This window comes from Drosophila suzukii, unplaced genomic scaffold (genome assembly GCF_043229965.1).
Source record: "Drosophila suzukii unplaced genomic scaffold, CBGP_Dsuzu_IsoJpt1.0 scf_13, whole genome shotgun sequence".
In the NCBI taxonomy this organism is placed as follows: Eukaryota; Metazoa; Arthropoda; class Insecta; order Diptera; family Drosophilidae; genus Drosophila; species Drosophila suzukii.
In genome coordinates, this window is record NW_027255900.1 from 123,889 (window position 1) to 138,045 (window position 14,157).

At 33.1% G+C, this 14,157-nt stretch overlaps 1 protein-coding gene across 1 annotated transcript; it reads left to right on the forward strand.

The window, feature by feature from the left end:
- Positions 1-13,094: 13,094 nt before the first annotated feature.
- LOC139354677 (antifreeze protein Maxi-like) lies at positions 13,095-13,861 on the forward strand. The gene is made up of 2 exons (XM_070998919.1): positions 13,095-13,460; positions 13,856-13,861. The coding sequence occupies exons 1-2, from the start codon at positions 13,095-13,097 to the stop codon at positions 13,859-13,861; spliced, it is 372 nt and encodes a 123-aa protein (XP_070855020.1).
- The last annotated feature ends 296 nt before the right edge of the window (positions 13,862-14,157 follow it).

Sequence of the window (14,157 nt, forward strand, 5' to 3'; positions counted from 1 at the left end):
AGTCCTAATGGATTAAAATTCGAAAATGTTTATATATTTAGTTTATAGTTTAGTTTAGTTGAATATGATTTAATGCTTTTACACTGACTACCATAATTTAAGATCCAACACGGCCATTCTGACAATTACACGTCCTCGTGTACTGTAATCTGTCAATTACCTGACACATGCACAACCCAGAAGGCGCTCGCTCATTGATAAGATCATGGGCCTCACGCCAACAACCTCACAGCTGACTGCTAGCTCTAATACAATCCCATAATAGGGGTTGAAATCACGACCGCGCAACAACTCGCAAATAGCCGACATATCTCAGTCAAGGAAATATTTTCCATTCTCCGTACCTGTAATTTTAACTCGAAATAAAAAGTCAGAAGTTTATTTTGTAGCATATTAATATTCATTTATTTTGGTATTGCAAACATGTCTTTTACGTTATTTAATATTTTTCATCCTTTTTTCTAGATTATAGTATATATTCATAATGTTGAGTGCTTCCTTTTTGTAATCCGAAATTCGATGGCATACACAAGTATCAACTCCCTCAGTGGCTGCATCATTGCTCCACAGGCAGGTGTTCATATGATTTCCATGAACAGATACTTTCATATTGCCTCCATCACATTCAATGAGTTTTGATTGTATGAACTGGAACCGTACATAGTGCGCATTGAACAGAATTCCGTCAAATGCGATCAGAAAATTATTTATTTTAACTGAATGCATGTTGTCTATCTAAGTCATTAATCTCGTCTTACCCTTTTAAATATGCTTACACAATTTATAAGAAAAGTTTATACAGGTTTTCATCTTCTTCTTTTACCCAAAAATATGCATTCTCGAAATTCAACAAATTAAAATCTTTGATTTTTCCTCTTCTTTTACCCAAAAATGTGCATTCTCGAAATTCAACAAATGAAAATCTTTGTTTTTTCCCAAACTCGAAATGATTTTTTCCAAACTGTCCCCTATTGGCTACCTGAGTATGATGGTGTGTATAAAAAATGACCTTTCCTTTCCCACCTGCAGCAAAGTATGTGCGACCTCTTCTAACCAACACTCTCCTTAATTCTATGATTCTGTGTCTCCTTTATCGATTTGATGGTGTCCTATTGGTTAAACTTGTATCAAATATTTTTCAAAATCAATACTTCTCATCTCTTCTAACCAATGAATAGTCGATGTAACCTACTAGAATTACCTATATTGTTTTCGAATTTAAAAAAATCTTAAGTATGCACCTCTCATCTTCAATATTGTCGTACACGCCCACTTCAAACACTATAAATGATCGAGGACAATAGTTAGTCTACCAAAAATAGTCTTGAAGTGGGATACTCTGCTACGTCAAAACACAACTTAAGTTAAAGTGAAAAAAGTGATCGTGAAAAAAAAATTTAACCAAAACGAATAAAATAAAATGAATAACCAAAATCAGTTTTGTCAATCCTGCAAGTGATTCTTGTTAAAGAATAAGTGGGCAAATCATGTCCGTTCGGAGTTGCATAAGCGAAATGCAATTCAACCCTTTGACGGAAGAGTCAAAAAAATTTCTGTGGGATTCAAGGGAAGAATACTACATTACATGTATGTAAACGATGGATCGGACTTGATCTTACCTGAGAGTTTCTTGAGTGAAGCTGTCCCTGCTACCTCATCTCAGCATTCTATTAGAAAGTTATGATTCAGCAAAAGTAAACTTTGAACTGTTTGCAGAGTATATACTTTTTAAAGAAGAATCTGAAGAAATTGATATGAAAAGTTTTCAAAGTAAAATGACGATCATGAATAAAGATTCTGACTTAGAAAATATCTTCCATGAACATACCATGGAAATAATTTCAAAAACACAAGAATTTCAAGAGAGAGATAGTGGATGGTCTCTTATAAAATTGATTCGCTTGGAAATGAATGTTAATCATTATACACCGATGGCTGGTTCATCTTTTATACCACTACCTCGTTTCCTTTTAACGAAAAAAGCAATAGTTAACGTTTGTAACGAAAATGATCAATATTGTTTTAAATGGGCTTTGATTTCTGCCTTGAAAATTGTTAACAGGTCGCATAGATGTTCGGCATATAATATTGATATATCGCTGGAGATAATTCGTATAAGTGATGAAATAATATTAGATTTCACAGGGTTGACTTTCCCCCTTGAAATAAAATGTATAAAAAATTTTTTAAAGAAGAGTACTCATATGAGTTTAAACGTATTCGGATATAATGAAGAGACGAGGGAAATAATTGGACCGCTTTTTCAATCGGAAGTGGAAAAGCCTCTTCATATCAATATGATGTTTTTGGAAGAAGGTGGAAATGGACATTACATGTACATTAAAAATATTTCAAGGTAAATTCTTTTATACATTTTTATCTCTTTTAAGCAATTAACTAATTTGTATACATTTCTCTTTCAAAGAGGCGCAATATTTCTGCAATGTGTGTTTAAATTTTTCCAAAACTGAAGAAGCTGCATTGAAACACAAAACGCTCTGCAGTAGGAAGGTCTCAAAGATGCCACACCCTCAGAATAATACATTGGAATTTACCCCGGTTCAACATCAGCTTCAAGTTCCATTCGTTGTCCACGCGGATTTTGAATGCATTCTGGATCCGAAAAATCTTGAAGTGAGCCCCAAATTATTTAATATTAATGAACATATTCCAATATCATATGCGTATTATATAAAGTGTGCTTTTGATTCTAGACTAGATAAATTTGTTTTAGAAACAGGAAAAAATTCGGGAGTAAGTTTTGTAGATTCATTGATAAAAAATTTAACTAAATTGAGTGATGCCTACTTAAATAAAATAGGTTTTATGAGAATGACTTTGGATGACCAGCAAATATTTAATAATTCATTGAATTGTTCTATTTGTCAGAAAGATTTAGGGACTGATAGGGTTAGAGATCATTGTCATTTCACAGGTCGCTTTAGAGGTGCAGCGCACTCTAAGTGTAACTTGGATTATAAAGTTAACAAATTCAAATTTTTTCATAATTTTTCGAAATACGACTGTCATTTATTTATTCAAGAGTTGGGAAAGATTCCCGGTGAAATTTCCGTAATACCAATAAATAAGGAAAACTATATTTCTGTCTCAAAGAAAATAAAAAGTTTAAGTGGAAATAGTTTTGAAATTAGTTTTCTCGATACATATAGATTTATGCCATCAAGTTTAGATACCCTAGCTTCTAATTTAGTTGATGATCAATTGAACACTGTTAAATCGTTTTTCAGTAATGATATAGAATTTGGACTAATGCGTAAGAAGGGTATATTTCCCTATGAATATTTAGACTCCGCTAATAGACTCGAGGAAACTTCCCTCCCACCAAGGGAAGCATTCTATAGTAATTTAACGGAAAGGGAATGCTCTCAGGAAGATTATGATCAAGCTCATAAAGTTTGGTCGCATTTATCTTGTTCCACTCTTAAAGATTATTTAGAAATATATTTAAAAACTGATGTATTTCTTTTAACCGACATTTTTAAAAACTTCCGAAAAATTTGTATGCAAATTTATTCACTTGACCCAGCTTAGTATTTTACGACACCAGGTCTATCTTGGGAGGCAATGTTGAAATCTAAAAATATTCAACTTGAATTGCTGACAGATATAGATATGTATAGATTTATTCAAAGTAGCATTCGAGGTGGTTTAGTTCAATGTTGTCATAGATATACAAAAGCAAATAACAAATATTTGTCAGATTATGAATGGATGTCTACCACAGATATAGACAATTTTGATATTAATAATATTCCAATCGATAGCAAATACGGTTATTTTTTGGAAGTGGACTTAACGTATCCATACCGTTTACATGATCTTCATAATGATCTTCCATTTTGCTCGTCAAACTGTCTGGCCTCAAAAGAGGATAAGGTAAAAAAATTAATTGCTGACCTGGGAAATAAGAAAAATTATGTAATACATTATCGGAATTTGCAACAATGTATACAGAATGGGTTAGTATTGAAAAAGATCCATAGAGGTGTTCAGTTTTTTACAAAAGCCTTGGTTAAAGAATTACATTGATCTAAATACTTTACATAGGCAAAATGCAAAAATGTTTACGGAAAAACAACGGAGGATCCCGAGCGCACCGTCTTTATTAAGCTTATTAGTGCAAGTTATATGACACATTATTTAGGGGCTCTTACCCAATTTATAAACAACTTTGAGCCGAGAGCTAATTTCCAAAGAACTCTGACAGACCCGAGATAAATCCGTGGTCAGCTATTTCTGCCAAGCAGGCCTCCAAATCATTCCCACCCAGATCAATTTCACGCAGTCCGAATCAAACGGATGCTGTAAACATCCAAACCGATACTGTAAACAATCGGAGACCCAAGCGAGCCCTGAGTCCGCTAACGTAAACAATAGATCCCCAAAGCGAGTCCCGAGTCCGCTAACGTAAACAAAAAGATCCCCAAAGCGGTCCCTAAACTCCGCTAATGTAAACACCAATTTCCGGCCAAGATTGGACTTCGAATTTAATTGGCAAATTGCATCATCCTATTTTCCGACTCTCTTGAGTCATTCTCTTTATCAATTTTTGGGGATAAAATCTCTTAAGCCGAGGTTTGATTATTGATCATTGAACTAGAGAGCAGCCAGTCCGTTTTTGAGATCCGAATCGAGCAGAACAAATATTCGAGAATAAATACAAGAGCAGTGAATTAAATAAGTTGGACCTATTGTAAAATTGTAATAGTGAATAAGTGATTGTTAAAAATAAAAATAAATTTTTTTAATCAATTCACTAGTGAGAAACTTAATTGGCGCCCAACGTGGGGCCGTGTGAATAAAAAATTCTAAAGCAAAGCTTTTAAATAAACCCCAAAAAAGTTTAAAAGTGAAAAAGGAATTTTGCGCGGCCAACAACCCGATACAACCGACGAAAATATAAAGCCTGTGTTGAAAAAAATAAGATGGAAATTAATAAATGCAATAATCCCCTTAAACTCTATACAACCGGCAAAAAAATAAAAAGTTTGTGTTGATCAAAAAATAATAAGGTGGAAAATAATTAATGGAATAATCCCCTTAAAATCTCACATTACAAAATAGTGTTCGTAACATAAATTCACTGCTCGGACAAAATAAAAAATTTTAAAAGTGACAACAAAATTCATCGAAATAAATAACCATTGTGGAAAACAATTTAATTAAAAAAATATCTAAAAACAAAAATCTACAAACAAATCTTCGAAAATACATTTAAAGACAAAAAGGCTGAAGGGCAATCCCTCGCCAAGAAATAAACACTGAAGAAAGAAGGAAGACATCAATTTAAAAACCCGAAGAAGGAAGGAAGACCCCAAGATACAAAAAAAGGAAGGACGACCCCAAGCAGGATCATCATCTAAGAAAAACAACAACCCCAAAAACAACGACAAGAAAAATAAGGAGGACGATTCGTGAGCGATATAATCCTTTTTTTTATTATTATTATTATTTAATAAGAAATTTGTAAAAAAAATATAATTATACAAAGTGGAAGAATTAATTTCTGATTTCGAAAATATTCTCAAAATGTCAGAACCTTCAACAAGCCAGAACGGAGCAAATAAAAGACTCCACATAAGTTCGCCTCAAGAACATCATCAGGCTATAACAAACAATACCATGTTAAATGTAGGAGATTTAATTAAACAAATTGTAAATTTTGAATTGAATCCATTAAAGGAAGAGATCGTTAACTTAAGATCGCAGCTTTCTCATAAAATTAAAACGGTTGAAGATTATCAGATAGAGATTATAGATCCCAATATAAAGTGCGACACATCTTATGAGATCATCAAATCTGTTAGGGAATATAAAGGAGAAGAAGATAAATATGTAAGCTGGAGAGAATCGGCTGAAATAGCCATGGGGCAATATGCCAGAGGGAGTGAAAGATTTTATTCCGCCCTATCGATATTAAGAAACAAAATAACGGGAATGGCAAACGATGCCTTAACCCATAACGGTACGGTATTAAATTTCGATGCCATAATGGCCAGACTTGACTTTGTCTTTAGCGACAAACGTCCTATTCATATTATTGAACAGGAACTAAGTGTTTTGAGTCAGGGAAAATTATCAATTATGGATTATTATGGTACAGTTAATAGAAAGTTAACTCTACTTATTAGTAAAACAATTATGACCTACGGGAGAAACAAACCGATAACAGCAGAAATGAATGAAAAACATAGGAAGACTGCTCTTAGAGTTTTCATTACCGGCCTAAACGGCCAAATTTCAGACACAATTTTCTCAATGAATCCTCCTGACCTACCGAATGCAATGGTCATAGTTCAGGAATTGGAAAGCAACAACATGAGGGCGCATTTCGCAAACAGTTTCTCAACCACTCAGAGAAAAAATAGTGAGCAAAACTCTGGTGGAAATGGACAAACACATTTCAACCAAAAGCAAAGACAACAAAACAACAATTACAATAACCAGCGAAATAGTAATAATTTAAGGTTTAATCATGACAACAACCAGAACAAAAATAATTATGGTTATTATAATCAAAACAAAAATAATTCCTGGAACCAGGGTAGATTTAATAATAACCAACAAAATCAGTGGAACACCTATAGGCAGCCACAAAATAAGCCAGAACCAATGGAGGTAGACGAATCTATCCAGGTTCAGAATAGGGCTAACAACGGCTATAATCAAACCTATAATAAATATCAAAATAACAATTATAGCCAGAACAAGTGGGATCAAACAAAAAAGTTTGAGACCCAGAATACTCAGCAAGGACAAGCCCAAAATAAAAGGGTACCAACTGGAACTGTTAACCAACCGGCTAACAAGACAATGAGACTAAACAACATTGAGGAGAACCATTTTTTAGACAAAAGTCAGGAGTAGGCTTACCCTACTTATTTAGAAATGACCCGAAAATAAATAAAAAATTAAAGATATTAATTGACACTGGGGCAACCTCGTGTTATATTAGAACTGGAGTTTACAAAAATAAGAATGAGCTTCCAATATATAAAAGAGTATCCACAGTGAATGGATATTCAATAATTAAATATTATCATATAATAACTATTTTGGATACACGGCATACTTTTTATGAAATAGAAGGACTAGACTCAGATCTACTGATCGGCTATAACCTATTGAAAAAAATAGGAGCTGTGATTGATACAGCTAAGGGAGTTATTAAATATAACGGAATAGAAGAGAAATTAAATTATGGCAACGGAAACAATTTAAACCAACATTCTTTAACAGAAGAAAACACCATTCTTCCATTAAAAGAATTTATATTAAAAAAATACTTTGAAAAGGCTCAAATCAGATCCGAATCTGAAATGGGTAATCAAAGCGAATTTAGTTTGGGATATACAAATCCTGAACACGCCGTCGTTGAAATATCCGACAAAAATAAAAGTTTGGAATTTAAAAATTCCGAACACGCCGTCGTTGAAATATCCGACAAAAATAAAAGTTTAGAATTGAAAAATTCTGAACACGCCGTCGTTGAAATATCCGACAAAAATAAAAGTTTGGAATTAAAAAATTCTGAACACGCCGTCGTTGAACTATCCGACAATCAAAAAATAAACAACATAAAAATATCATCTGCAGATCAAAGAAAAGATCTGGAGAATGAAATATTAAATATTATAAATGAAGAGCATTCAAAAATAAATATGCAGATTCCTTTTAGGACAGATATACGCGGTGAAATAAACACCGTAAATGATAGGGCCATTTACAGCAAACAATACCCTTATGCTTTATCAGCTTAAGATTTTGTAAATTCTGAAATAAGTCGAATGCTAAAAGAAGAAATTATAAGGCCAAGTAGAAGTCCTTATAATTCCCCTGTACTAGTGGTACCAAAAAAGGGTTTCAATGAAGATGGAACTCCAAAACTAAGACTCGTAATTGACTATAAAAAACTAAATGAAAATACTATACCTGATAGGTATCCAATGCAGGACCCTTCAGTGATTTTATCAAATCTCGGAAAAGCCAAATACTTTTCAACAATTGACTTGGAATCTGGATTTCATCAGATTCTCATGAACGAACCTGACATACAAAAAACCTCATTTTCAATAAATAATGGGAAATACGAATTCCTAAGAATGCCTTTCGGCTTGACAAACGCTCCTAGAATATTCCAACGAGCGATGGACGATATTTTGAGAGAACAAGTGGGTAAAACATGTCATGTTTATATGGATGACATAATCATATTTTCAAAAACAATTGAGCAACACTACAAAGACCTAATTATCATTATTAAAATTTTGCTGAACGCAAACATGAAAATTTCGATTGAAAAATCAAAGTTCTTTAAATTAGAAACAAACTTTCTCGGTTACGTTGTTTCTCACAATGTGATCAAAACCGATCCCGAAAAAATTTCAACAATTGTAAAATATCCGATCCCTAAAAATATTCGAGAGCTTAGAAGCTTCCTAGGCCTTACAGGATATTACAGGAAATTTGTGCAAAATTACGCAAAGATAGCTAAACCATTAACAAAATATTTAGAAGGCCAAAACGGCAAAGTATCTAAAAAAGCATCACGTAAAACTTTAATACAGTTTGATGATTCAGCTGTAAGAGCTTTTAACGAGCTCAAAGAAAATTTAATTGCACAAGTAGAACTAGTACAACCGGACTATAATAAAAAATTTACCCTAACAACTGACGCGTCTGACTTAGCAATTGGTGCAGTTCTTTCTCAGGAAGGAAAACCAATCACATTTATTTCAAAAACTCTAACCAAAACTGAACAATTATACGCGACAAATAAAAAGGAACTTTTAGCCATAGTATGGGCTTTTAAAAACCTTCGTAATTACTTATATGGGGTTAACAACATCGAGATCTATACCGATCACCAACCTCTTTCATTTTCCATTTCTCAAAAAAATCCAAATATCGAAATGAAAAGATGGTATTCTTTTATTGAAAGCTATTCACCCAAAATAATTTATAAGCCAGGAGCAACAAATGTTGTTGCGGACTCTTTATCAAGGATACAAATTAATAACTTAACGGAAAGTAATGAATCGGTCTCAGATCAAAATACTCAGCATTCAGCAGAGAGTAGTTTTGAGAATGTTATACAAGAAACCCGAAAACCCTTAAACCAATTTAAGCAACAATTGCTAATAGCAACGGGGAGGTATACAATACATGAGTCGATTAATGTATTCGGAAATACTAGACATATAATAGAGTATGATACTCCAGAAAATTTAATATCAATATTAAGAGAATATATTCCACCCAATATAACAATAGGAGTTCACTGTACTCTAGAAGATTTTTATAGAATTCAAAAACCACTTAAAGACAATTTTATAAATACATTTTTATACACTAAGACATTTGTCCAGGATGTCGAAGACGCTGAAGACAGATCCGTGATTATCACAGAAACTCATTGTAGAGCTCATAGAGGGCTTGATGAAAATTATAAGCAAATAACTAGACTCTATTATTGGCCTAATTTATACAAAAAGCTTAAGGAATTTATAAAGAATTGCACAATCTGCAATCAAAACAAATACAACAGACACCCAGTACAGATTCCTATCGGTCAAGCGCCTATTCCAGAAAGAGAAGGTGAAAATTTGCATCTTGACATATATTACGCCCAAAATCTTATATTCATTACTTGTATAGATTCCTATTCGAAATATTTGGTCGTAAAAGAAATCCCTAACAAACTAAATATAGAAAATAAAGTTTCAGAAATTTTACAACAATTTCCATTAGCCAAATCGTTGATGATAGATAACGAACCAAGTTTCTCTTCATCCCAATTCAAATCCTTTGCTCAAAGAAATGGGATATCTCTATTCTTTGCAGATCCTCGACATAGTACGTCCAACGGACAAATAGAAAGGGCACACTCTACTTTAACAGAAATTGCTCGCTGCATTAAAGATGAGCTTAATTTAGTTGACTATTCCGAAATTATTATTAAAGCAGCACAAAAATATAATTTAACAATTCACTCAATAACCAACCAACGACCTTTTGACATACTATTTAATAAAATCAAACACGAAGATATGCCTAAATTATTGCAACAAGCTCAAGAGAAAATGTTGCATTCCCACAATAAAGATAGACAAAATAAGAATTATCACGTAGGAGAGGTAATTTACGAAAAGAAACATGGGGAAAGAAACAAGCTAAATTCTAGATACAAAAAACAAGTAGTTAAGGAAAATCTCCCTAATAAAGTTATTATAAATAACAGAAACCGTACGATTCATAAAGATAATATAAAATAATTTGTTTCAAATTACAGATAATGATTTCAATAATGTACTTATTACTGCTGGTAGCTACAACCAAATCCGAAATTATGGATTACACGAACCATGATTTCCTTCTTTACAAGGATACCAAAGATGTTCTTATTTATGAATCATACGCAGATTTATTTCATATAACTAATATAAGTCTTTATAGAGATATAATTAATCTTGAAACAGAATTTCTGAAGAGTCACGACAGCAACAATTTTCTTTGGGAAATATCCCACGATTTAAAAATTATCCAAATACTTATCTCCCAAATTATACCCAGTAGATCGAAAAGAGGCATTAATGAAATAGGCACTATTTGGAAATGGATAGCGGGAACACCAGATCATGATGATTTCATAACTGTTCAAAATAAAATCGATGATTTAATACAAAATAATAACGATCAATACGTTATTAATTCTAAAATATTTAAAGAGATAAAATCTTTATCTGAAGAATTCAAAACAGCCTTTAAAGATCAAGAAATTCCGCTTAGAAAATATCGTCTGCGTTTGCTTACTTACGATCTTATGAATTTAATGGACACAATTACACTCGCCAAAATCGATGTATTTAATACTAAAATTCTAAACAACGACGATATACAAGAAATTTATAAACACGAAAATAGACCTGTAGTTATAACAGACCTTTTAGATATATCTGAATTTAAAATCGCTTTGCATCAAGATCTTATTATAATTTACATAAAATACCCTATTATTACCGATCGCTGTGACGTTTACAATTCAAGATCCATTTCACATGATGATGGAAAATTATTAATTGATAATCACGTCGCAAAACGTAGAAATAAGTACTATGTAATGTCTAATTTTAAGACAGAAATATTTAACAATTATTGCACACTTAACCCAGAAGGTTCTTGTTTCACCAGATTACTAAATGGAGAAAAAACTTTTTGTAACAAAATCAGAGAAAAAAATAAAAAAGTAGATGTAATCCAAGATGGAGCCATTTTTGTAAATGGAGAAAATACGGTTAATGACACTCATTTAAATGGGTCATATTTAATTACTTTTAATGGCACCTCTATAATTAATAATATTTCCTACACCAATGTAGACAATAAGATATTGGAATACATCACAGCTCGAAAATATACAGATTTTTTAATATCCGAATATATTATATCTAATGATTCGGAACTCTCATTTGATAATATTAACGTACTAAATCCATTTATTCAAATTAAACAAACTCAAATACCAATTACGTTAATATTAATCATATTAGCATTAATATATTTAATTATTATGATTATAATCAAATTCAGAAAATTTTTAATATTCAAACCATGGCAAATTCGTATAGAAATCGAACCAGAAAGCAATATTTCCGATATTGAGATAAATAATACACCCGACAATGAAAATACCCTAGAAGAAAATATCATTGTCGAATTAACCAATCAATTACATTCAATATACCCAACAGTTCCAATGAATCGGGACGATTCAATTTAGAATGGGGGGAGTTATATGACACATTATTTAGGGGCTCTTACCCAATTTATAAACAACTTTGAGCCGAGAGCTAATTTCCAAAGAACTCTGACAGACCCGAGATAAATCCGTGGTCAGCTATTTCTGCCAAGCAGGCCTCCAAATCATTCCCACCCAGATCAATTTCACGCAGTCCGAATCAAACGGATGCTGTAAACATCCAAACCGATACTGTAAACAATCGGAGACCCAAGCGAGCCCTGAGTCCGCTAACGTAAACAAAAGATCCCCAAAGCGAGTCCCGAGTCCGCTAACGTAAACAAAAAGATCCCCAAAGCGGTCCCTAAACTCCGCTAATGTAAACACCAATTTCCGGCCAAGATTGGACTTCGAATTTAATTGGCAAATTGCATCATCCTATTTTCCGACTCTCTTGAGTCATTCTCTTTATCAATTTTTGGGGATAAAATCTCTTAAGCCGAGGTTTGATTATTGATCATTGAACTAGAGAGCAGCCAGTCCGTTTTTGAGATCCGAATCGAGCAGAACAAATATTCGAGAATAAATACAAGAGCAGTGAATTAAATAAGTTCGACCTATTGTAAAATTGTAATAGTGAATAAGTGATTGTTAAAAATAAAAATAAATTTTTTTACTCAATTCACTAGTGAGAAACTTAATTTGCATGGGAAGCTCCGGATAGCATGAAGACTGGACGAAAAGCACATTGTGCCAAAACTTTAATTTCAAAATGCAATTTTCATAGTGCAACTAAAATTAATGATAATTTCTATGCAATTCAAATGAAAAGGTTGTCCGTTCTATTTAATAAGCCAATGTATTTGGGATTTGCAATTTTAGACATCGAAATGGAAAATGTATGATTTTCACTATCAGTATATGAAGTCAAAGTTTCAGGAAAAGTTACTCTTAAATTATATGGATACTGATTCATTTATCTATACAATAAAAACTGAGGATTTTTAATGTAATGATCTTGAAGCAAAATTTGACACATCGGACTATTCAGATGAAAGAATTGATCTATATAATTTCAATTTAGGGTTTTTTAAAGATGAGCTTAACGGTAAACTCATGACATAATTTCTTTCTTTCAACACTCTTCAGTGCAAATATAATTTTCAGATAGCAATCAATTGAGAGCGGTCCGGCTGTTGTATTTGTTTGTTTGTCCGGTTGTTTAGGTTTTTTTTTCGTTTATCGCTGGTTTTCATTTTGAATTTTTTTTGTAAAATAAAACAAGAAAAAGGAAGAGCACATCCAAAGAGCCCAAAAAAAGAACCGATTGCATATTATGGATAACGAGGCGTTAGAACCAACAACAAAGAGCAGTACGTCGGCAGCGGCGCCAGCAGCAGCAGCAGAAACAACAACAGCAACAGTGGGAGCAATAGGAACAGCAACAACAACAAGCACAGCTTCAGCGGCAGAATCCAAAATCGAAACGGCCACATACAACAACACAAGCATCAGCAACAACATAGTCATACCGGCATCGGCCACTAACGGTATCAAAGAGAGTATCAGTAACATAAGTACAACAACTTCAGCAGCAGCAACAACAATACCACCAATTGGAACAGCGGCGGCAGCAACCACAACCACAACGGCTACCATACCAATTGTGGCGACCAGATGCGGTTTTCCAATCAGCAGTGAGGTGAGTAGCTGTCCCCCCAAAAACACCACCCAACACCCACCACACTCCCCCACTCACTCACTCTCTATCTCTGTCTCTCTCTTTCACCTGTCGCCCTATATGCATGCCTACCGTTATTTTGGCATAAACGTAAATCTTAGAACAATGCTTACTCGTACTTTTTGTATGTGTATGTGTGTAATTGGCACTCTATGGAGCACAACACTTCCTTGACTTTATCTTATCTTATCTGTACAAATGTTGTGTGTTATTATCACCCTTCCCTTTGTCTACCCTTCGCACGATTCCAGTTAGATTGACCAGATTTCCCCTGTTCCCCACTTCCAATTCGCCTTTTTTGGTAAAAAAAAAGTAATTATCGGGCATTTTTAATTTTTTTTAAATTTTGGATTCAGTTTTAAAGAAAAAATTCAATTACAATAGAAGTGTTTACACTTGTAAGTTTAAAAAGCATCTTACATTTTTTGCTTTATAATAGTAATTTTAAATCGCCTTATCTTAAAAGTGATTATGGGTAATATACAAATTACTTCAAGTACGACGATTGTGTAGATAATAACGGCAGTATTAATCATTGCTTTTACAATTACTTTACAAATCCTTATCTTTATAAATTACAAAGATTTGTGGTTTTTAGTTTCGACATTTTAAAGCCAACTATAAATTGTTTGGCTCCATTATATAGAGTCCATATTTA

What these genes read in the sequence shown, in the direction of transcription:
- LOC139354677 (XM_070998919.1), top strand. Translation starts at nt 13,095, where the DNA reads ATGGATAACGAGGCGTTAGAACCAACAACAAAGAGCAGTACGTCGGCA.